This window comes from Thunnus maccoyii, chromosome 1 (assembly GCF_910596095.1).
Source record: "Thunnus maccoyii chromosome 1, fThuMac1.1, whole genome shotgun sequence".
Lineage (NCBI taxonomy): Eukaryota > Metazoa > Chordata > Actinopteri > Scombriformes > Scombridae > Thunnus > Thunnus maccoyii.
The window spans coordinates 3314201-3340150 of NC_056533.1; the positions used below are offsets into that span (position 1 = coordinate 3314201).

Here is a 25950-nt window from a genome sequence, read left to right on the forward strand (position 1 = left end):
GGTGTTCTTTTTGCATTTTTGTATGTAAATAAAAAAAACACCTCATGAAACGACAAAAAGCTGCGTCCTATGTCTTGTTGATCAGTCCCTAACATTAATAAACATCATGCCTGCACTGAAGCAACATACTTAAAGGGATTTTCAGCATTTTGGGTAAGACACTTCTTTTCTTTCTTTCTGAGTGACATGAGAAAATCTCATGTCTGTGTGTTAACCCCAGAGTCAAGACGTGTTTAGCCTAGCTTAGAGTGAAGACTGAAAAATGGAGGAAAAAGTGAATTTGGTTCTTTTCGGTATTTAACAAAGGCCTCTAACACTTCTAAAGCTCACTAGTTACATGTTGTATGTATTTGGTTTAATTTGCACACAAGAAGAAAATATAAAAACAACAACTTATTGTTTTAAGCTCTCCTTCTGTATTCTTGGCTGGATGTGGCTAACTGTGTAGCAACTATACCGCCAGTTTAGTCATTTCTACTGATGCTCCTCACCAGTGTAATCAAACAAAATTAAATTATGACCATCAAGATACAAAATCACAATGTACCATAACCCATGTTTGATCTCCCACAGTGTGCTGTTGTGAGATATATAGTTTTTTTTTGGCAAAACCAGCTCCTATAGTTATTAATGTGTGTAGCTTTAGCACATTGTGAATCCATCTCCACCCACAGCAGCAGAGTAGCCACAATCCACACACTGATACAGGCCTGCTGTTCACTGGCAGACCTCTCAGTCCACACACACTACCTGCTTTGTGGATACTGTACTCCTGCGGGACCCACAGACTACGAAATAACACACACATGGCTTGTATGTGTGTGCAAGCACTTCTGTACGTGCCACTTTACTAATTTCAGCTATTAGAACAACTCTCTCCAGGGTTAGGAAAAAAGCATAGCATGTGGCTAATGTCACTGAAATCCACACTGTCTACCAACATGATGAGCACAATGAAGGGTCAGGACTAGGAAACAGGTAGAGAGCTCCTGCTGAACAATGACAGATTTTGATGGCTGCAGAGGAATGAAACACCTGGACTGAGAGAGGAGGAGAGGGAGGATGAAAATCAGGCAACAGCACACACAAGTTAGGAGTCTATTTTACACTTTACACCTGTATTTGGAGAGACACGGTGCAGACACTGAGATTCAGTCATACTGTTGCTACGCAGCTTTTCTCATTGTTTCTTCTTTGAAGAAGTGAAGCTATGAATGTTGCATGAGGGATACGGGGTAAGCTGGCTGCTGATGAATGGTATGAGGCTGCTGATGCTGGAAAACAAATGCTGAACTTTAGCCAAACACAAGCCACCACAAAGTTAACAAGGTATAAAAATGTGTTTGGCATCCCTCCATTTTAAATGGAGACAAGAATAGAGATCGTAACAGAGAGATAGGCAAAAGTTAATTTCAGCGTCCAGGCAACTACTGTAACACCACATCAAGGCAGACTTCCAGAAGAGAAAATCATGCTAGTGCTTATGGAAGACTTGTTAACAGCTGTCAGTGAAGTTGTCAGTGAAGGTTATCTGCCAGTTCAGCACCATTTATTTATATTTAAAGGAATGCAAATTCAAGTTTTAAGACTCAATACTTAGAAAATATTAGAAATATTAGTAATGAACAAAACAAGAGTTCTAACAGGGATGCTGTCAACACCACAGCTATGATGTAGACCACTGTATACATACCACATACCACCGTGTACAGTAGTTTCAGCAAGAGACAATAGCTCCTGGCTAATGCTTTTTGATGCAGTTTGCACTAGGACTGCAACCAGAGATTATTTTTATTGTCGATTAATTTGTTGATTATTTTCTTGATTAATGGAAGAAGCCCAACATGCAACCTGAAATGTCTTGTTTTGTCCACAACTCAAACATATTCAGTTTACTATCAGAGGACTAAAGAAACCAGAAAATATTCACATTTAAGAAGCTGGAACCAGAGAATTTTAGTATTTTTTTCTTAAAAAATGACTCAAAACAATTAATCGATTATCAAAACAGTTGGCGATTGATTGAAATCGATCGAATAATCAATTAATCGATTAAACCCTAACCCCGAACCCTAACCCTAACCCTAGCTTTGCACACAAAATATCTCAAAATCTAATATACACATTGCCATGAAATGGCTTCAGATAGCCAGTTCTGTTTTGAATCCAGCTCCTGGGTAACAACATACCTGGATTTACTAAACTCCAAGTTGACAAATCTGTTATTGAATCTCTTAGCAGTCTCTGCTCTTTTTCATTAGAAAAGAGCAATGTTTTGTTTGTTTTTTTATCAGCAAAGAACTGTCTTCAAAATATTCACGTACCAGGGTTAAGGTGGCAGTATGTGGAGCATGAACTTTCTAAAAAATATGAGCAAAAGTAAGAAGCCTACACCTGTTATTTCAAATTTGTAAGAAAGTATTCAGATTCTACTTGCAGATTCAAGCAAATTTAGATTCAATAAATTGCTTTCCTCTAGTGATAGTCTCAGGACATTCACATTTACATTTTAGGTTACCACTGCTAAGGTTTTAATAGTATGACATTTGTCAGTATGTTGCTTCTTTTGTCCAATCCTGGAGTGTAAGGAACATTGCAGGCTCTACAGGCTGCTAGCAGGGCTTTAGACTTGTAGTCTTGTAAACAAAATATCACCATGAACTCATAGTTCCACACAGCCTGTCCGTGACTGTGATTTTATAACACAGTTACTTTGAGGACAATGCCATTATGGTTGAGGGAGAGGGAGAAAACTGAGTGAGGCTCGCACTGGTGATCAATAACCCTGCTGCTAATATGAGAATGAATCAAACTTTCAGAATGTGGAGCAGAGAAGATGCTGAGGCCCAGTGAGATGCAATCAGCCAGAATGTTAAAAGGACTGATTTTAGATGGCCTGCAGTGACTGTCACCTGCCGTGGATATGGGAGTCATAGAAATGTGCCAACTAGGACTGTGTCCGAATACAAATACAGCAAAGCACAAATAGTGTTTTTTTGGGTTGTTTTTTTTTTATGAATATTTGTTTCATACAAATATTTTAGGGTTAGGGTTAGGGTTGTTTTTTTGGGGGGAAAAAAACAATGTCAAATACCAGCGCGCAGGTCAGTTACATTCCTATCTCAGTCTCTGTCCTCTGCTCCACTGTTACGTCTATCAGAAGGTCTCAACAAATACTGGACCCTCTGCACAACCCTAGTACCAACCCAGCAGACACAGCGTTAGATTGGAGACTCGCTCACTCTGTTCATGGCCAGTTGCTATGACAGCACAACAAACTAGAAATACCACCTCACTGTAGTATGCCTCCGCCAACCAGTCAATTTGCAGTTTACATCCATGTCTGTCCAGACTCATAATATTTGTAGTAAAGGAATTTAATAAAAGGTATTAAGTGTATTTTCCTTGTATGTGTTCACATACTTGGCCAATAAAGCTGATTCTGATAGAACACAAAGTTGCCATGACAGTAGACGATGCTTCAGATATGGATGTTTCTGCAAAGGAGCTACAAATTCTAAAACGTGGATGCTTCACACACATCTTCAACCCGGCAGCACAGAAGACCACAGTTTCAAGGTGGCATCAAGATTAGTGTCACCAATTTAGTATCTGACCAAAGGTGAAATATGGTCATAATTTCCCCTTCTGTTCCTGAATTATGGCTTTGAATAGCGGCCAGAAAAGTGTCTCTGCAGAACATTATGATGTCACAGTGAAATTGACCTTTGACCTTTTGGATATAAAATGCCATTCCTCCATTCATCATATCCTATTACACATTTGTGTGAAACTTTGTTAATTAGCGTATGAATTCTTGAATTATGACCAAAAAAGTGTTTTGTGAGGTCACAGTGATCTTGACCTTTGACCACCAAATTCTAATCAGTTCATCCTTGAGTCCAAGTGGACGTTTGTGCCAGATGTAATGAAATTCCCTCCAAATGTTCCTGAGATATCGCGTTCACAAGAATGAGATGAACGTGAGATCACAGTAATCTTGACCTTTGACCACCAAAATCGAATCAGTTCATCCTTGAGGCTCCTGAGATATCGCTTTCAGAGAATAGGAGGTATGGACAGATGGATGGGCAACCCGAAAACATAATGCTTCCGGCCAGGGCTGGAAGGCATAACGAAAATCTGAAAATACCTTCACCTCTGGTGTGTCTGTGCGTGTGTTGGCTTGAATACTAGAATTATTTATTTCTACAGTACTCAACCCACTCTGATGGAAAACCTTTTAAGAATCTGTTAGTGAAGAGCATGAGTGGATAGAAAAAAGAATCCATTCTGGGTGTACAACCCCAAACACACACACTCATCCTGCTATGAGGGCAAGCGGTTCCTTTCATTCAATCACGTTCAATCCTTAAATGGATCAAAATCTTCTCTGCTTACATCCAACTACACATAGCTTCACAGCAGCCTTTTTTAATTGATCTTATTCCTGTTCTTATATTCTTTGTAAAGCACCCTGAATTTCCTTGTGTCTGAAATGTGGTATATGCCTTACTATGATGATCTAAACATAACCTCAGCAACATCACTATTCTTATCATGTAGCTAATTGAAATTAAAATGTATATAATCTATAGATTTCACCTTGGTGTTTGTTTTTTGCTACTAGCATAAGACCTGAATCTCCAACTGAACTGTCAGCAGTGCATTTTTGGCAATGTAGGTGTCAGGTTTTTGACAAGGACGAAGAATGTGTGCCATTAAAGAAACAATATCTCTGGTTACATCGATTCTGATACTTCTTTTCTAAACTGTCCATCGTGAGTCTGACAATGTTATAAGAGTGCAGTGCTTAATCCTACTTTTTTAAATACACAAGCTTCTAAATTCCTCGTTTCATTCTGATCAATTCCACCTGTGTTATAATTCTTGCGAGGTTTGATCAGTAGCAAAATCATCACCGTCAAATTTCTATTTCTGTGCTAGTTTCATTCACAAAAAAATGTACCCAGAAGTAAATTGACTTCACAGTGCAGAGCTTTAAGTCTTGTTGTCAAAAATCAGCAGACAAAGACATAAGTTGTAATATTAGGAGACTCAAAAATATGAGAAAATATTACTATAGCTTTCAACATTGTGTCATTGTAGAGCACTATCTTTACAGAAATAAAGGAAGAACAGTTTGAAATGAAGTTAGATGCCAAAAAAATGCCTTGCTAAAGCAAAGCTGTTATAAATTGGAGGCGATCAAGGGTATGAGATGGAGAACGATTACAGATGACGTCTGGTGTTATAATGGAGGATGTTCACCTGGAGAGCAGCTTGCACAAAAATTGTGAGACAGCTGATGGAGTGAGAATTTTCTACAGAACTACTGAACTTTATAAGTTGTCATGCCAACCCATTATCACACCTCTCTGTACACTGACAAGCTGTGATGCGCATCACGCTAATAGGGTGAACATATTATTCATTTTATATGAGGTTTTATTATATTTTTCTATTTTAGTTTAAGTTATTTTCAGTAATAATTTTAAACTCCATATCCATTTTTTTGTGTGTGGCTAAGATAAAATTCTAATTTAGAACAAGTCTGGTCCTATGACTTGTTCTTTCATGAGGCCCAGTGTTTAAACTATATCCAAAAAATGTGCTCAATAGCTTTAGCATCATTATAACATATCAACACGTTCTCACTCCCAACTCGTCACATATCGAAGCTTGGTCAGGACCCTCTAGTGTCACTTTTTAACGTACTGGGTACCCCTTGGTTTTTCAACGTGCAGTATAACGGTAGTCACTGTTCAAAAATAATTATATTTTATGGTGTGACAATGTGGTGGTTAAGGTCTGGTTAGATTTAGGCACAAAATCCACTTGGTTACGGTTAGGGAAAAATCATCATCAAAAACAACAAGGTGGTCTCAAACCGTATTCTGTGCTGATTTCAAAGTTTCTGCCAACAACATTACAAGCCATCCACCAACCCCTCCACCTCCTAATAAGAAAGTCAGCTTATATAGATGTCATGTGAAGTATGTCACCTCAGAAATGTTGATATGATACGTATTGTTGAAATGTTAATATGCTCCATATTACAGGTGTTGAAGTGTACATATTCATATCTGTGGTTTGCAGAAACATACAATGCCAACGTTTTATTCTGGCGACCAGGCTGAAATTTGTCACCTTATTTAGACGTCATCGGTCTCATAGCGTCTATTTCAGACGTTGTGGGAGCTCAACAGAAGTCTATTGGACTATCCTGCATGTTAAAAAATGACACTAAAGGGGTACCCAGTGTGTTAAAAAGTGACGCCACGGGGTCCTGACCAAGCTTCAATATGTGATGAGTTTGGAGTTAGAACGGGCTGAACATATACAGTACTTCCTTAACCAAATAGTGAAGAAAATTCAAATTTCAGTTTGAAAAACATAACTGACATTTGTTTGCAGTTTCTATCATTATACAGACATTTAGACCCCAGAGGATATTAAAACATTCATCACACAGAGACATGCACTTACAGCTTTCCACAGTTCAGAGGAATGCACAAAAATACATACATAGAGCTGTACAGCGCAAACAGTCCAGAATCCAACCGACCAGCTAGATTGGCACTCAAGTGTGTGTGCAGAGTTATAATCTCATCATCATAAATCAATATGCCAACCAAGGAGCAGCATTTATGAGCAGCCCACAGCAAGCAGGCGAAACACACACACCACCACCAACCACAGTGTGGCTGCAGGGTATTTCGTCTCCTGCGTGTGTCATCTCAAAAATAAGCATTGGAGCTATAGAGCCATTAGTCCATAACCACAGTTTCCCTTTTAACTACCATTAGAAAGCCAGTTCCAGCACATCCACTCAATAGCATGTCTGTCTCAGTGCCTCGCCTGGCTGTGGACACGTCCACACATGCCAAGCAACTGCCCGCCACACAGCCCTGTCATATTCTGTTAGCAAGGTGTCGATAAGTGAAAAATATTCTAAGAATCATAAAGGCTCTTTGTCTGCACCACTGGTTTGTAAGCATATTTATTATTTGTCATAGTCTAAATGGCTTTAACAATATGTTCAGACTGAACTTGAAAAGAGAGTGATCAAAATATCTATCAGGTATTTATAACCAGTAATGCTGACAAATGACATCTACACAAAAAGTGTATTAACACTAGAATCAGAAGACAATAGTGCTGCTGTCAAAACTGAAGTAAATGATTTAAAAGCAGCAACAGGAATAGAAAAATATAACATTATCTACACAAGACAAAGATGTCAACCAAAAACCAATAATTATAAGTTCTGTTGCTTTCTGCGGTGGCATCTCACCTGCTTGTGCCTGATTTTTCAAACCATGCAGCCAGAGTTAGGAGGTGGTCATATATGGTGGAAAATCATAACCACCATCTCTGGCATCAGATGCAGATGACCTTGTTGATCTTTTTCCAGCTGTCCATTGTGTCCAAGTAACTCCTATAATATCTATGTGCTCTGATGATAGTAACTGGCATTTCACCTCCAAATGAAGTGGCTTAGATAATCTGGATAAACTACTTGTTTACAATCTGTCTGCCCCATCATAAGTGTTTGTAAAAACAACAACATTACACAAATTATAATAAACTGGAATTATCATTTAAAGCCACACTAATCTTTATTTTTATATTCTCAATGGATCAAATGACTCTGTGTAATGTGAAAGGTGTCACTTGAAGTGACAAACCCATGGAGAATTATCACCGAGTCTGCAGCTCTATAGTTTTTGAGCCTCCTTCAGTCAATTGTTTTCCAGCCTGCAAACTCGGCTCTCCACACCGTTTTCAAAAGTAACAGGCAGCTGTTTCAATACCCACTGTACACTAGCTGCTCAGCACCAAACAGCAGACAGTCAATGTTAGAAACTAGCTGATGAACACAGTGGAGCATTTAGCAGCTAAAGAGACTAATAATGAAGAGAGTGAATAATGGATTTACATTCATCAGGTGGCCAGAAACACGACTCCTAATCAATGCTAATGTTGCATTGTCTGTTGGATGTTTCCCATTAGAACTTGCTAGGGTAATAATAGTGTATATTATCATATAAATGGGGGGCTGAAATTACCTGTAGTCTACCACAACAGCTCACATGGTAAATTTTGTGTGAGAAAGGAAATTTAAAAATAATAGAGATCCCTGCATGAATTCCAACCTGAATGTTACTTAAAGCCCAGGAGGGATCCCCTCTATCAGGCACTGCTCATGCTACCCCATCACAACACACTATTCCACAGTATTAATTCCATCAGCACAACAGCAGTCATCTCATACTCACACTCTGCTGCTCTCAGTTGCTCTTCAACAGGAAAAATATGTTTTAATTTTCTAATTAACTTGTTTTTTCACATCAAGTCTACCTATATAGGGCTGCAAGAGTTTTAATGTGAAAAGTGTTGAGTTTCATTCATGATAGCGTAACATCATTTGCGGAAAAAGGAAACCCAGATAGCATACAATAGTGGGCCACTTCAGGCAATGACTGCTGGCCTTCTGGCCCGGACAAAATGGATGTGAGCCTGAAGTGGCCTACATGTAAAATAACAAATATGGCCCAAATATCCCAAAACAAATGTTTGCCATTTTGGGCAAAGATGCAGTGCTCTCTGCAATGTGTAAACTGGATGTGACCCTAAAGTCGCCCATGTGATACATAGAGAATATGGCCCAAGTATCACAAAACAAATGTGGGCCACCTTTGGCAAAGATCTGGCACAGTCAACAATAGTTAATGTGGGTGTAAACCAAAAGTGGCCCACATATGGTGCAGAAAATGTGGCCCAGTTATCTTAAAACATACCTAGGCCAGTTCTGACAAAGATATGGCACAGTAAGCACTGGCTTGACTTGATGTGAACCTAAAGTGGCCGACATATGATATGGCAAATATGGCCTAAATACTATATAACAAATTTTGCCCAACTTTTGGCAATTGTATGGCACAGTCAGCACTGGCTGTCATAGTGTGAGCCTAATGTGGCCCACATTTGAAATAGTAAATATGGCCCAAATATTGCTGAACATTATCGGGCCACTTTAGGTAAAGATGTGGCACAATTGGTACTGGCTTATCTGAATGTGAGCCTGAAATGGCCTACATATGATGCAGCAAATGTGGCCCGTTTATTTTAAACATATCTGGGTCAGTTTTGGCCAAGATACGGCATACTCAGAACTGGCTAATCTGGATGTGATATAATATGATATGATATGATATGAGATATGATTTACTGTGGTTCTTAATCAATCATAAAATTTTAGAGGTGAAGCTCAGTGTAGGTGCATACAAACACAGTGTTTACAACTGGGAAAGTAAAATTCTCTGAAAATGCTCCCAGAAGATTATTTTTCTACAGCAAAGTTTGCTCTGGCCTCCTCCTCTTATAAACATAGAATTTACTGTTCCATGTTAGTCCAGAGATCATTGTCCTAACAGTCAAGCCACAGTCCCCACCTCTAGAAACCTCTAAGAATTGGTTTCTACTGCCTTGTTTGGGGCAATTAGGGTTGAACCCCACATGTACCCAATTGAACTGATTAACTGATAGCACCTTGTTGGGGGCTGCACAGCTTAAGGCAGCTGTCTTTCCAGTGACACACAAATGCTTTATCCACAGGTCCTGGAATTTGCAAACCATGTTGACTGTGGTGACTGCGAAAACAATGTTGCTAGGCCTGTTGCTGGCAAACAGGGGTGCATTTCCAAAATGCCACCATTCCATGCAGGATGTGGGCCATATGAACATTAGGAATGTGGGCCAGTTCTTGTTTATTTGGTTCGTTCTTGGTTGACATGCGGTATTGCTATGGCTTTCTTGTTGCTTGGATCTGGCAAACAGGAGTGGAATGCCCCAGTGCCATCATTCCATGCATTATTTGAGAATATGGAATGTAGGCTGGATAAGGGCCAGAGTAAAAATGAACTGTGGTCCAGATTTGGGCCAGATATTGTTTATTTGGTTTGTTTTTGGTTGACATGCAGTAATGCTATGGTTTGCTTGTGGTCCAGATCTGGCGAACAGGAGTGAACCTCCCAAATGCCATCATTCCATGCAGTATGTGGGCTGGATGAAGATATGGAATGTGGGCCTGATCAGGGCCAGAATAAAAATGAACTGTGGTCCAGATCTGGTTTATTTGTTTAGTTTTTGGTTTACATGTGGCATTGCTATAGTTTGCTTGTGGCCCGGATCTGGCAAACAGGAGCAGACCGCCCAAGTTCCATCATTCCATGCGGTATGTGGGCCACATGATAGCAATTTTGCTATCTGGGAAGGGATTCCTGCTGTACTAATGGAATTAGTGCTGTGAAAATGGACATTATGGTGACAACAGGTCAAAATAGAGGAAGTGTTGAGTTTGTATTAACTGGTGGACAGCAGAAATTGGAAATAAAGGCCTGTCTCTACTATTAGCCTGTCCAAAATAAAGCTCTAGTTCTCTCTGCCACTGAGATAAATAAAGGCCCCAGCCACTATTTGAGAATATATATATATGTCAGCATTTGTTTTTAACTTGTTCCGCTGCCCCCAAGAGTCCAAAAGGGAAAACAATCAATTAATGCAGCTTTAAATGAAACAAAATGTATGCCAAAAAAGGAATATGTCCACTGCAACCAGGGATTTAGAAATGGAATTTCACAAATTCAGATTGTACAACCAAAACTTTATGCAGAGTGACAGCTCAAGAATAATGAAGCTCAGCCTCAGCCCGAACACTACCCTCTGTGAATTTTATAGCTCAGGCTGGTGAAGAGTTTGATGGTTGGATTACAATCCAACAAAATGTGGCCCACATCTCTGCCCTGTTTCACTTCCCTCTCTGGGCTTTACATGAGTCTCCATCGATCTTCAGCATCGCTCTCATCCATCTTCTCAAATCACCTTTTTAAATCTATTTCACAGAGACGCAATGGAAGCGAGCACCTCCCCTGAAATGCAGCTGAGCCAGCGGCATGCATAGCTGCAGATTTATGTCTGTCTGAGGCAGCAGGCCTGTACTAAAGCAAGGCCTTAGGGAAATGACAGAGTTATTAGTCAGAGTATGTCACCCCCCTCCAAAGCAGGTAAAACATTATAACAAGTCACTATTCCCATATCAGGATTTTTTTTCATGCCCATGTATTCTTTCTATTGTATCAATTCTATGCGATAAAACATGGGTTAAGTGCAACACTTTCTGTCTCCACTCTACCAGAGAGAAGGCAGTGTTAAAAGAGTCGGAGACAGGAAAGAATAGCGCAGAGAATATGAAGCATGCAAAGGGAGAATGAGAGGGAGAGAGAAGCCTTGGAAAAGTCACAACCAGTGAGAGAAAGGGAGAAATATAGTCTCAGAGGAAGCTGTTGCTGCCGGCTACCCTGCTGTCATGTCTCCTACCTGCGTCATGTTCTCTATTTGTGGCTCAGACAATGGCCAAGAACTAGTGTCAGAACTGTGAAAAGCCTGACATCTCAACATTTCAGAGTGTTTCCACACAGATGGACACATTTTTGGTTCAACGTCACATTTATGTAACCTGGGCCCAATCATACCTTAAGAAATTATAAATGCGAGCCCAGAGAGATGCAGGAGAGCCTGCTCTGAGTCACATCGCTCTCCCCGCTGTGATAGTAAACACGCAGAATGCAATATGACTTGTTTTCATGTGCTAACTGCAGCTGTTTTTCATATGAATCAGCATCTGAGGCTGTTTTGCCAGAGGTGGATGATAAGGGGATCCAGGAACATTTACATTGCAGTCACAAGGTGTGCAAACAGCCCCCCTGTCAACATGCACACATATACACAGTGTGGTGAAGCTATCTTCACACTGTAAGCACCTTGGTTTATTCTGAATGAGCCTCTGATTGCATCTGTGTTGCGGTCTGCAGCTATGAGGTTTCATATAAAATTTGGGTTTCTGTCACTACTTTGATATGGCCTTTCCTGGTGTTACATCATTTTGAGGGGTTAACATAGTAATGAACAGGCACTGATTAGGTAGTATTAATCAGCAATGAACCTTAAAAAAAAAAAATCAAACCCCAGCTTTTCCCAACCTTCACTGTTCCTACAAATATGGTAATTTAAGGGCGTTTTCAAACCTGTGTTGTCTGGTTGAATCGGATTGTGGTTGGTTTTCCTCCTTGGTACAATTCCTTTGAGCAGATCTAAACACAGCACACATCGTTCTCAGGTGCTGGTCTGTTTGTGAAGGGAACATGATCTGACCTCGAGCTGAACAACTACTAGGTGTACTTTACAAGTTTGAGCTGAACAGCTCATATAGCCAGGTGTGCTTTGTAGGGATGTGCAGAGAGCCCAGTATTTGCATTTGTATCTGGAAAATTATTTATATTTGTATTCAAATAAAAGTGGAAATAGGTGTAAAAATCCAGTTTTTGTTAAAAGTGTTTATGAATAAACTATCTCACAAGGGAGGTCCCCACACCGGGTCTCAAACTCGAGTCTCCCAGATCATAGACGACTGCGTTGACTACTGAGCTAAAACCAAATGCATCAACAATGTAATGTGTAGAGAAGAACTCTGTGTGAGAGGAGCAGTTGACAGGTTTAAATTTTAAATATTAAATAGAAGGGAATGGGATAGATTTGGAGTAGGCTACACAGTATATAGTGTGCAGTTATTAGCAGTAAAATAATACAAGTTGCAAAGATCACAGATGTGTCACATAAAACAAGTCTTATTTCTTTTAACTCCCTGGTAACCTGCATCTGTGAGGACACGGCAGGGAGGGTTGAGACACACAAGGCGCAGTGGAGACAGCATGGCTGGGCTCAGTTGCAGCACCACTGAGCCCAATGGAATACAATAGAAAATGTCTCATTTGTTTGTGTAAAAAAATGTTTAAACACAACTTGAAGACATTTGCTTTACTCCCTTTTCAAACAAAGGAATACAAATTACATACCTGGGTCATCCAGTGTGTCTTCCATATCTACGTCACTACTCAGGAGGGAGGATAATTCCTGCAAGTTGCTCATAAGGCGGCTGAGTGCCGGTGTCCCCTTTCCCCCGCCAGTGGCACCAACACTCTACTTTTATGTCGGACCACCTCTTTTTTATTACAGAGAGGATCCGACCCTCTGAGCCAGCAGCATTCACTGTGTCCACCACATGCTGCCTCTAAAGCCTTGTTGGCATTTGTAATGCCCACACTGTGTCCACCAAACAATATATTTTTTCTTGCCTCAACCTCCTCCATAAGAATTTCCATTTCACACTGTGTGAAATTTGCCGTGGTTGTCTTCATGCAGTCGGTATGAATAAATGTTAATTTGGGCTGTTTCACTGGCTATTTATATGCCACTATGGGTGTTACAGGGGTGGGACAAGACGCTCCCTCACGTATGTCAAATTTCAAGTTGATTGTGATTTATAAAGGAGGAGTAGGACGTGCGTGCTCACTGTTATAAATCAGAATATTTTCCTAGTATTTTTGCACTTTCTGTGTTTCGTCTTTACACCCCCTTTTGACATGAATCCTGTGCAAAGTTTTATAAATGAGGCCCCAGAGCATTTACATTTGGTATTAATATGCATTCTCATATCTCGAGGTGATGTAGGATACTCTTGGGGGCTGCTATAATGAGTAAGGTGAGGGTTATCAGACAGATGAGGACAGATGGCATTTGTGGGTTACTTTTTATTATCCTTACCATAATAATCTGTTTAACTTGTTTCCATTCTCGAGTCCTAATTTGGAAACTCCAATAAAGTTCCAATATATCTGACATGGCGCTTAATAATACTGAAGAGTTCAGAAACCAAATAAATACAGATGCTTCATGTCAGCCAAAATCTGTTGTTCGATGAAATTAAACCCATCTTTAATGAATACAGTGCGTTATTGTCCATGCACAGTAGTTTTAGTCTTCACATGACCAACTCTGCAATCATATAACTATCTAGAGGTGTCTGGTGACGTGAACACATTTGCAAGTTGTACCTTCCATCCAAAACACACCACATCATTATACAGTAAGAAGGAAATCAGTGCAGCACTATAGCTCAGTTACCTCATCAGTCATGTGACATGAGGTCCCAGATGTTAATACCAGGCATAAATGGGGTCTTATTCTTACAATTTTTCAAAAAAAAAAAAGCTGTAGAAAAAAGAGGCTTTGAATTGAGGTTACCAACCTCTCATGTATTGTGTACTTGCCAAGCAGAGTTGCTTTTTATGGCAGGAAATTACATTGTTACAAGAATTGGCAGTTAACAACCTTTGATGGAGAGTCAGTGGAGGCCTCCATTTCTTGGTCTACAAATGCTGACAATCCATACATCGAGCATTTTGTCCTGATTGCCTGCCTCCAGAGAAAATGATTGGATTTCCACTCACCTGTTGATTGTGTTGTCCAAACCGTAGCCTGCAATTTGAAAGCAGTTGAAATGGCAACCTCAACTGTCCAACTGGGCACAGCATATTCCTCATGTACCTCCCACACTGCTATGGTCAAAACATCTACACTGTCTCCCACAAAATACATTTATATAGTACTCATATGAAAGTGGAGGTGCAGGAGTTGGACCACACCTCCACCTGCTGCCTCTGTTTGTGCATCTAATGAGGAAGTTACAGTATTATCACAGCTTAGTGATGTGACTGATCTTAAATGTACAGACTGTCAGAAATGACCTGCGTCTCCTGCTTAGAGAGCTGAATACATCTGTAACACTGTAAACAAGCAGTCAGGCTGGTGATGGGCTCCAAATCATCTGGAGCCAGAACAAACAAGAGCAATTAAAACTGAAGTTGAGCAACTCTACACTTCCTCTATGTTTACCCGTATGAATAAAGTCAGTATAATGTACATTTCCATCAAAGTCATGTCATACTCATCATTGTGCTGAAAACACTTTTTAAAAGAAATCCGGTTTTCACAAACTGACTAATGCAGCATTTTGCCTGAGACAGAGCCAGACAGAGCTAATTTGAAACTATTTTGCATAGGGCTGCAACTAATTATTCATTTTCTATTCATTATCTTCTTGATTAATTTTTGGTCTGTAAAACATCAGAAAATAGTGAAAACCAACAATCCGAATCTCAAGTTATTCATTTTACTGAGAATAATATTATATGAGAAAAAGTCCTCATATTTGGTTTGCCAATGACTTAAACCTGCAATGACTGATTTTTTTGGCCACAGAAACAAGTTGTCAACATCGATTTGTCATCACCTTTTAAGTTGATATGTTGAACTTGGTAGCAAACAGTCATTTATTTCCACATCCAGCAGTTACGAAGCAACATTATTGATTGTGTGGAGTCGTGTTTGTGTACACCTGGTGAATGTAAGTCCAATATTCACTCTATTTTAGCTCTGTTTTTGCTCTCTACCAATTCCTGAGGGAAATATCTATTTAGCTGCTAAATGCTCCACAATGTTCACCAGCTAGTCTACAGCTAACTGTGTCTGTTTGCTGTTTGGTGCTGAGCAGGTAGTGTACAGTGGCTTTTTATAGCTTTGTCTCTGAAAACTTCTGCCTGCTGTGGCCCAAAACCACACTATTAGAGAGCTGAGAGTGAATCAAAATGGTAAATATAGTAGAGTTCTAGAGCTTTTCTTTGAAACTCCCTATCAAGCTCCCTAAAGCCGAGGGGAGCTGCAGAGCCATGAACAACACATTACACACTGACAGATCATACAGTGTTATTATAAAAAATATAGATAATAATGATTTAAAGCTGCTTTAAACAACAAATCAGTCATAAAGTTATAATCTAATTTTCAGTCAACTGATTAATTGATTAATCGATTAATACTGTCAGCTCTAATTTTATATACTGCTGGGTAGTCTAATCTATAACAATGCATTATATTTTATAAACTCATCATACATTTTGTATGTAAAATCTTAATCTAAGTAGCTAGAAAATGCATTTTCTGCAGGATATGCCTGTGAATGCTGACAGCTGAAATAAATGTCAAAGCAATGCTTAAAATGCAACAGACTTGTTCAGCATCCCCATCTGTACAACTCTGCTGAATTTGGTTACCATGGAATGTTACATTTAAGGGATATGGCAGTTAATAAGTAGTATGATGGTGTTTCATTAATGGCCACAAGGTGGGGCTATTGGTGCCATGCTTCAATATGTCGTGCACATTCTCATGGAGAACTTGTGTACCAAGTTACATTTTACTGAAGTATATCCTGTTATAATATTACAGTAGCGCCTCCTGTAGCAAATGTTACACATTTGTACAGTGTGGCTGTATATACAACATTTTCAATTTGGTTGCAATCAAATTTAGCATCAAAGAGGTATGGCCTGTTAAGTGGATCAGGCCGCGCCTTCAAAGGTTTAGTAACCAATTACAGTCAAATAGTAAAATAAACTCATAAGTTTTATTTGGGATCAGCTAAATATGGTATGTACCAAGTTTGGTGATTAGATGAAATATGTGCCAACAAAAGCAAAAAATTGTTTGCCAAAAAACACAAAATGGTGGAAAAAAATTTCAGGTACAAATGGGCGTGGCCTATATCAGTCGAATCAGCAACATCCAAGGAACATACTGTGTAAATATTGGTTTGATAGGCCTCACAGTTCAAGAGTCATTGGCCAAAACGTAAAACAAATAATAACTGACCACATGGTGGCGCTATTGGTACTGTGTTTTAATATGTTAAGCATTTCAACATGGGACACCTGTACATGAAGTATGAATCCTTCAGTACTTCTAGTTTTTGAGATATCAACTTTCAAACATTCCTGCCATATTATATTTGAATATTTTAAAAAATTATATAAAATCACTGGAATATGCTAGAAAGAAGAAAAATCAGTCAATTGAACATTTTGATATTTGAATGGTTTCTATAGCTGAAAGTATGCAGAAATAGTTAGCAATCAAAAAACATACGGAAGAAGAGTAAATAAAGATTTGAAGAACAAAAGTATCATAGCTACATAGAAACCACAACATTTCCATCTGAATTGTATTGGAGTGGACCTATAAGATGGCTACAATGCACATTGTACAATTCACAATACATTCACTCAAATATAATTTTAAGTTAATGTTGCGTAAATGTACTGTACTTTGTTACATTCAACCATTGCCTCCATAAATAGGCCAACTTGGACCAACCGGTGTAGTTCCTAAGCTGTTGAAATTCCTTCCATTTTCATCAAAATTTGATGCAATGCATCGATGTCTGGACTACTGTATGTGACAACCAAATGGCAGGCTGGATGCATAAAAGCCAAGAAAGTGAGACACATTACAGTATGTAATGCAACAACAATCACAGACCTGATATGCCAAAAACATTCCACTAAACCAGTGTAGTCAAAGAAGCCCTGTGTGTGCCTGTACCTTTGTTAGCTAAACTCTTACAACCTATAGTCCAGTGACACACACTTGGATGACTTGGTCCTCTTGCAGTGACTGGGAGAAACTGTTAAATGTTTCAAAAGAGTCCATCTCCCCTGGAAAGTAAAGCAATAAAAGACTGTCATTTATAGAGGGAAGTTCATTTCTTTCTATAGAAGGGAGCTCTTCTTGTACTGGGCTCTGTTCGCGTACTGCTTAGACAATTCCCCACAGGAACATAAAGTCATCCTCAACTTTTGCACACACACACACACAGAGCAGTAAAACAACAACCCTGAGCACTGCAGATAGCCAGAAAACTCCACACAACTCATTCAAGTAGAATCTATCCAAACAAGGTTTCTGTGTTTCGTTAGGGATCATTTGTATGATATTTGTCAGCTGCAAGGCCTTCAAAACACAATGTACTCTCAAGTTCTTAACCTGATTTATGCGGATGTGTGTCCAGAGAGCCGTGCAGAGATCTCCTTATTAACCACGCACTAATGCCAGATGGATCACTTTACTGCACTGCCTTGCTTTATTGAATCAAAAAGAAAAAAATCTCCATATTAAAGAAGTTATAAGAAGAAGAATTGCTGCATTGAGTGTGTGTGTGTATATATGTGTGTGCCTGTGACTAAACCCAATACCTTTTGACACAACATACATTTTCAGCATGGTGTTAAAAAAAGTAGAGAAATGCTCTCAGAACAATTCGCATTTTTGAAGCAGAGCAGAAAATTACCTCTCTCCTCATCAAAGCACACAGAACTCTACAGGAATGCAATGAGTCCAAAACTACTTATAGCACACCAACACCTACATACAGTCCTTTTAAAATAAAGGCCCTAAACTCAGTTTCCACATTAAGCTGAGCCAACAGGTATGAAAGGTTTCGTGATCAACCTTTTGAATTGTGTTTTTCTCTTAATGTGCCGGCTCTGTGCTAATGTGTGTGGGTTATATAAATTAGCATATTTTAAAGTGTGCATTAAAGAATTTGAGCATTAACTGAAAAATAACTAGTAATAGCTCTGACTGCAAAATGGAAACCAAATCACATTTCTATTGTGCTAAAGCAACGCTAATCAGTGGTAAAACTGATTTAGAACACCTGCTACAATTGTAGCTGATGCACATTTAGCCTATTAAGTGTCACTGTCCCTCACATTTTCAGTATCACATATACTCATTCTGACTTTTTGGTTGTAAAATTTAAAGATTTACCTTTTAAATGAGACCAAAGTTATGACTGTAACCAAAAGGGTTGAAGAACAGTAACGTTCTTATTTTGGGTACGTTATTTTTGGGCTTGGGCACAAAAATGGGGTGCCTGGTAAGAGCTTTGCAACTTGGCGCCTCTGCATCTGAGTACACCTGGAAAGTGCAGTAAGTGAGTTCAAAAGGTAGTGAAAAAGCACCAGAATCTGTGGTAGAAAGAATTTCTTTGGCTCCTTGCTCTCATCATTACAAGTGAATTCAGGTTCCCTGCATCATCATCAGTGCAATTCAGTGACAAGTATTGTGTGTGTATTCAAAGCTTGATATATCTTTTTCCTCTGTGCCATAGAGCTCCATTGTTGTCCAAAAACTATTAAAATCACATCAAGTCACACTGTTGCACTGGGTGACATGTTCCTTCATCACCATGAAAACACACACTGTAGTTTATTTTCACTCAATTCCACACGCACACACAGTCCTGCTGCAAGAAATACTCACTAGAATACCAAATGTGGATTCATCCGCTGCTGAAAATAGTCCCCAACAAATGCACTATTTCCTCCTGTTTGAGTAATGTTTGCTAAAAAACCATGGTGGCCCGCTGTTTTGGGAAATCTGTTTTGGGAGTCTTTTTAAAAAAACGATGCCATATGTTCTTGACCAATTTTTAATGATTTACACCATCTGAGAGCCGCAGACAGGGTGGGGAAGTCTCCTTGTGAGAGCTGTGTGGGTGAAATGGAAAGTGAGTCCCATTTTCTTTTCTACTGTGCAAATTATGATGATTTGAGAGAGCCATTTTTCCATGAAATGGTTTGACACAACTCTGAAATATTCTGCTGTGCAAATGATCAAAAACATTGGAATGGTGGTTCAATTTTGTTGAAGATTGCTAACTTTGTCTCAAAATCCAGGAAAACGTGACAAGATTATAGCTTATCCTAATTTCTCCAGAACTACATAGTAGGCTATGTTTTTGTCAGTGATTTATGAATTCTGTTGTAGACACTGATGGTATGAAGATTTGACTGTGAAAGTTGCTTAAATTCTTTTCTATTTTTGGACCTTCTCTGTTGTTTGGATTTGGACTCAATGCAAACTGGTCCTGGCTTGTATGAATTTGTGGTGTCTTGTAGGCCTGTGCAGGCTGGGCATGGTTATATGCATGACAAAATAATAACTAGAAATACTGCCTTGCGGTTGTATGCCTCTGCCAACCAGTCAAATTGTATTTTACATCCATGTCTGTCCAGACTCATAATATTTGTAGTGAAGAAGTTGAAGGAATTTAATAAAAGGTATTAAGTGTATTTTCCTTGTATGTGTTCACATACTTGGCCAATAAAACTGATTCTGATAGAACACAAAGTTGTAGCCATGACAATAGACGATGCTTCAGATATGGATGTTGCTGCAAAGAAGCTATAGATTCTAAAACGTGGAGGCTTCGCACACATCTTCAACCCGGCAGCACAGAAGATCTAAACAATCACCACAGTTTCAAGGTGGCACCAAGATTAGTGTCACCAATTCTCCCCCTCTGTTCCTGAGTTATGGCTTTGAATAGCGGCCAGAAAAGTGTTTCTGCAGAACATTATGATGTCACAGTGAAATTCACCTTTGACCTTTTGGATATAAAATGCCATTCCTCCATTCATCATATCCTATTACACATTTGTGTGAAACTTTGTCATAATTAGCGTATGAATTCTTGAATTATGGCCAAAAAAGTGTTTTGTGAGGTCACAGTGATCTTGACGTTTGACCACCAAATTCTAATCAGTTCATTCTTGAGTCCAAGTGGATGTTTGTGCCAGATGTAATGAAATTCCCTCCAGACGTTCCTGAGATATCGCGTTCACAAGACTGAGATAACCCAAAAACATGATGCCACCAGCATGTAATTCATTCATTCATATAAATATCATTAGGCTTATTCTTTAATGTCAAAAAGCTCTGCAAATTGTAAGCAAGCATAAACTAAGTGGATACATATCATCCTATAGAAAAACTTAATATCCAACAATTAGCTACATAAACAAGAGTCTTCAAGAACATTATTTTATTATAACCAAGCCTCTACAAATCAGCTAGCAGTAGTAGCACAATTTGACAATAATGGGGAAATGGTTATTCGTTAAAGAAACAGTGAAAACAGGTGAATATTTCCTTTAAAAAAAAACTATTGCAGAAGAAATATAATCAAAGCCCATATTAATCAGAGTTGTTAAAAACAGGATAAAGAAGGAGTACATCTCTTACTAACAATAAAATGACAGGGAACATCTAACAGGCTTACCTTGTGAAGCAGCTGGATATGTGAGATCACAACATCACATGAGAATCCATCTTGTAAGGCTTCAAGTTATGCGATTGTGTCCGAACCACCACTGATTCAGACCAATCAGTGTCCAATAAGGATTGTCATGTGATCTCGTGAATCCAGCTCCCTCACAAGGTAGGACGGTGATAGACAGTGATAGACAGATCACCTGCCAAGTATTTTTTGAACGTGCCTGCCCTTTTCAAACAGTTTCTAACAATTATGATGATACAAAGGACACCCACGTTATCTACATGTTGAAGGATTACCTCGTCTTTGACAAGATAAGGAAAAAAACTATTCAAGTCTGACACTATCTCATAGCATCACACTGATCCTCATTAACAACTTTTATCTTAAATGTTTGTAGCTTATAGATCCAAAATGCTTCCAGTCACCTGCCTCATAGCTGTAGGTGGAGGAGGGGATTGTAAAAGTGTCCATGCTAAGATGTTGGCCTTCTATGCATGCCCTACCTCTTATGTTAGCTTTGTCAATTCAATTAATGAAGAACACAGCAGGCTTTTGATTCAATGAAATGAAACTGTCAAACTGAAACTCTTCTTGCTGGCTAGGACCAAACTCAGGACCACCTGTCTTGCTGTTCTGCTAGCTGATGCTTTAAGTCTTCCTGAAATAGAATGTAGGACAGACAGAACTGTGACAGAGCATAATTAACCACCATGGTGGGAAAAACCCGGGAAGCAATGCTGCTGACACTTCAAATCTCCTACCTGCAGTGCACTGCTGAGGAGTAACAACTAGAGCGTGCATCAGTTAGCACATCCAGCACATTCAGACTGTTGGAGTGAAGCAGATCTAGATCAGAAAGCCACAGGTGTTACTCCACCTGTAGCTTCTAATCCATCCCTAATGCACTGAGGCAACACCACCTGCTGCTCACACCAACATGGGGCCTAAAGCATGTTTGTGTGTATGTGTAGGATTTGTATGTGCATGTCTCTATCTATATGTACAGTATACATGTTACCAGGTTTAGACCAGTTTATTACAAGTATTTTTGAAATGCATCGACCATCTTTGATATGATACAGTTTGCTTGATTGCATATTTGTTGCAGAATCATTTCAACGTTGGTCCCCTATAACAGAGAGTCTGAAAACTTTCCACAAAGACTCACATTACACCTCAGATACCGAAGGTTTTGATTAGCTTTTGGTGATGAGCATAACCTGGTACAGTATGATATAAAGGTATATGCTTTGAGGAGGCGACTTCAGCAGAGTTGCGAGTAATAACTATGAACACAAACTTCTTTAAGGATTTTCCCACCAATAAAATTCTATAACCAAAGCCTGGAATCTGCCGTCACTCCCCAAAAACACAGGAGGGGACACTCCAAGTAGTTTGTTTTCTATCCAGTCCTGCTGGCACTTTTGTCACTTGGACATGTTATGGTGAAAAATCTGCCAACACTAATAAGACTAATGACTGTCAATCACACAGGACACCCAGGTAACTCTAATGTTTCCCATTTGTACCTGTTTTTATATGATGAAACAAACTTTAAAGGATAAGGCTGCTGATTTTCTATATTTTTCTTATTGTCAACAATTCTCATGTGCAGAGCCAAACCAACCAATGAACTCATCATACTTACAAGTCTTGTGTGTCTGATATATCTTATTCCTCTGTGCTGTAGACCTCTGTTGTTGTCCAAAAACTATTAAAAACACGTCAGTGAGACGCACTGCTGCACTGGGTGACATGTTCCATTTCTCAAAGAACTTCAACACAAAGTCAAGAGGTTATGATCTGTGGCACAACAAGCTAGTGAAGCTCTGTAAACAGAACCGCGTTCCCGTGCATGCGCAGTGGTTGTTCCTTCATCCTTGAAGACTGCGTTTACTATATTAGTTATAGTTTACTATAGAAACGGCTCCAAAAAGCAGTAACAGTGATTTGATAGTAACCCTCAGGAGTGAGATTCCTTGTGCATCAGACGCCACTGCGCAAACTTGTGAAGCTGTGCAGGAACACAGTTCCATTTACAGCTTGGCTAGCTTGTTGTGCTACATATCACAGCCTCTTGACTTTGTACTGAAGTTCTTTGAGAAATGTATAATATTGAAGGAACATGTCACCCAGTACAGCGGTGTGGCTCATCGAGATTTGCTGACAATAAGAAAAATTTAAGTTAAGAAGCAACAAACAGCAACTGATGACATTTCTAAGAGCTGATGGCAAGATGACAATCATAAATAACAAATTCATGATTTTCAGCTTCCTGTACCTATTTTCTATCGGCACAGGTAATCTGATTCAGTCCAAAATATTAGCTTTTGTACACCCACACTGGTCCAGCAATAGCAGAGAGTATGTGACTGACCTGGTCATCGTATCTGTAGGTTAGAAACTGATCCTCGGTGGCATCCTCCATGAAGCTGCCCTGAGGTGAGAGGGCAAACTCTGGCAGGAACACTGCACTCTGGGGCTGACTCTCTGCACACTGGTAACACACACAAACATACACAATGTCAGTGAATCAGTATCCAGACAAGGTACATGGCAATAATAATAGTCAGATCATGATAATGCACTGAAATATGAATGAATATAACACACACAGAAAGATATGCAAAGTAGAGTTGTCCAGTTGGAGCCCTCGGTGCTGTATGATGGGCTATAAATCTGATCTCAGTCTCTCTCAGGTTAATTTAGTGAGCTAAAACCTGGATCTCACTGGTGTTTTCTACACAAACGCTGTGAAATCATCTCCCCAAACAGGCTGGGATTTCCCCCCTCCGACCCCTCCTCAACTCACATGAGAGAAAAGCTTTGCTACGATATCACCAAACCCTCTGCTGATTCCTCATACATTCTGCTCCACTTGAATATTTTCTATTAATTTCACTGTCTCTTACACTCAGAGAGTGTTCACTTCACACACTGGTTTTCTGGATGATCAGCATAATGCGAAGGCAGGGAGGGGAAGACTGATTATCAGGCCGTCTGGGACTGAGACTGTGCTGCACAGAGAGACTGGATAGGAATAACTGGCATCTGGCATTTAGAGAGCTCTCCAGACAGAGACAAAGAGTGTGTGTGTGTGTGTGTGTGTGTGTGTGTGTGTGTGTGTGTGTGTGTTTCAGTGTGTGTTTCAGTATGTGCATGTTTCTGTGTGTGTGTGCATGTGTGTGCATTTCAGTGTGTGTGTGTTTTAGTGTGTGTTTGTGTGTTTCAGTGTGTGTGTTTGTGTGTGTGTGCATGCGTCCAGGCCACTTGAATTGTGTGTGAGAGAGATGATCCACCATTAAGATTAGTGGGAGCAGTGTCTCCTGCAGGCTTTTAGAGCCACTTAGAGGCAGACGCAGCAGAAGTGCTACAGGCATGTGTTTCCCTGAGGACCGTCTGAGGACTGGCACACTTCCATCACTTACTAACCTCTTCTTTTTCTCTCTATTTCTCTCTCCATCTCACTCTCTCTTTTAAATTCAAATTTGCTTTACTGACGTGATCATAACTAAGTACATTATTGCCAAAGCAGACGGTTTACAATGTTAAGTGTAATGGAGTTATTATTATAACAAAGATTCAGAAACAAGACCACGGCCCTGTCTCTCTCTAATTCAATCACCTGTGCATACCTATATAACACCTTTCGTCTCAGTCCTCATGCGACCTTCGACACGCTTGCATCGCAAACGCTTACCTCCTGCCCGTGCTCCACGTTCCTCGGCAACATACCGCCCACGACTAGATCCAGCAGTACCAACGTGATATCTCTTTCACCACCACATCCACATGGAACCCTTCTCATCCAGACGCCACGCTTCTGATCAGCTGGGATTCAGACGCTCCACATGCATCCATGCAATGGCCCACTCAGACGCAGATCTTTTCCAAGCGATTAACATCTTCAACCGGATGTTTGCTCACCTCCGGTGAGCTCTCAAGGAGACAGTTGTCCCACTCCTACGAAACGATGATAAAGACAAACTTTCCAACTCTATGCAGACTCTACTTCCATCAACTCTCTCGTCGGCAGCTCAAATCCTCCCGCTCTTCCGGGTTCATTGTCCGCCACCGGGCCAACGCACGCCGCACACCGATGACATCACAATGCCGCCTACTACAACAGAGCCCAGACTTCTTCAGCCCCGGCTGAAGGCCAGGCTGAACTCCAGATACAAATCCCGTTTCGCCGACCCAACAACAAAGCCAGGTCCTTCCTGCTCCTCTCTGCCTCCACCTCCACCACCGCTCCGGACGGCTGCTCACTTCCGGATTCCCCGCCCAGCGCCGCCTGTACGCTGCACGTTGATGACGTCACGACGCAGCTAACTGCTTCAGCCCTCTCGCAGTGCCAGGTCATATCTTCCCCTGTGCCTGCTCCCTCCCTGTCTGATCTGTCTCATGTTTTTCGTCTTTTCTCTCATCCCTGTGTCCGCAGGCTGCACAATCAACCCCCGCACATACATCCCCTCATCCTTTCCTCTTCCCTTCCTTCAGCTGCAGCTACCTCTACACTTTCGGCTCCACCTGCTCCAGCAGCTCCTTCTTTTATGTTTCTTCTCTCAGCCACCTCTGGTCCTGCTGTTACCACAGCAACAGTTGGACCGAGCCGTGCTCCCTCTGATGGACCCACTCAATTTCCTACTGTTCTATCCCTGTTCCCCTCTCTTCCCCAACACCCAAATGTTTTTTCTGTGTCTTCAGCACCACCGTCACCGATCCCCTCGCTCTGGTTAACTCTGTGCCCACGAGCACTTTCACTCTGGCCTCTGCCACTCCGCCCCTCCACGGCCTACAAAGCCAGGCTTTCCAGCTCTGCACAGCCTCCAGTTCCACCACTGCTCCAGCCGACCACTTGCTTGTGGATTCCCTACCCAGCACCCCCCGCACTGGCGCACCGATGATTCCATCCTGCCGCCACTACGACGCGGCAACAGACTGCTTCAGGTCGTATTTCCCCACGTGCCTGCTCCCACGTCTTAATTGACTCGTGTTTTTGGTTCATCCCTGCGCCTGAGCCGCACATCTTACTACTTCACACGCATCCCTTCATCCCTGGCCCCTCAACCCTTATCCCTTCACCCCTG

At 40.5% G+C, this 25950-nt stretch overlaps 1 protein-coding gene across 6 annotated transcripts in view; it reads right to left on the reverse strand.

Moving 5' to 3' along the window:
* Positions 1–25950, reverse strand: part of adamtsl3 (ADAMTS-like 3) — a 296275-nt gene that overhangs the window by 241192 nt on the left and 29133 nt on the right. For 5 of the 6 annotated variants that reach the window (XM_042405614.1, XM_042405639.1, XM_042405622.1 and 2 more), the window contains one exon: positions 23238–23357. In XM_042405614.1, coding sequence (XP_042261548.1) covers positions 23238–23357 — 120 coding nt within the window. Of the gene's footprint in view, positions 1–23237; positions 23358–23475; positions 23550–25950 lie in introns of those variants that run through there. The other variant, XM_042405630.1, reaches the window with a different exon arrangement.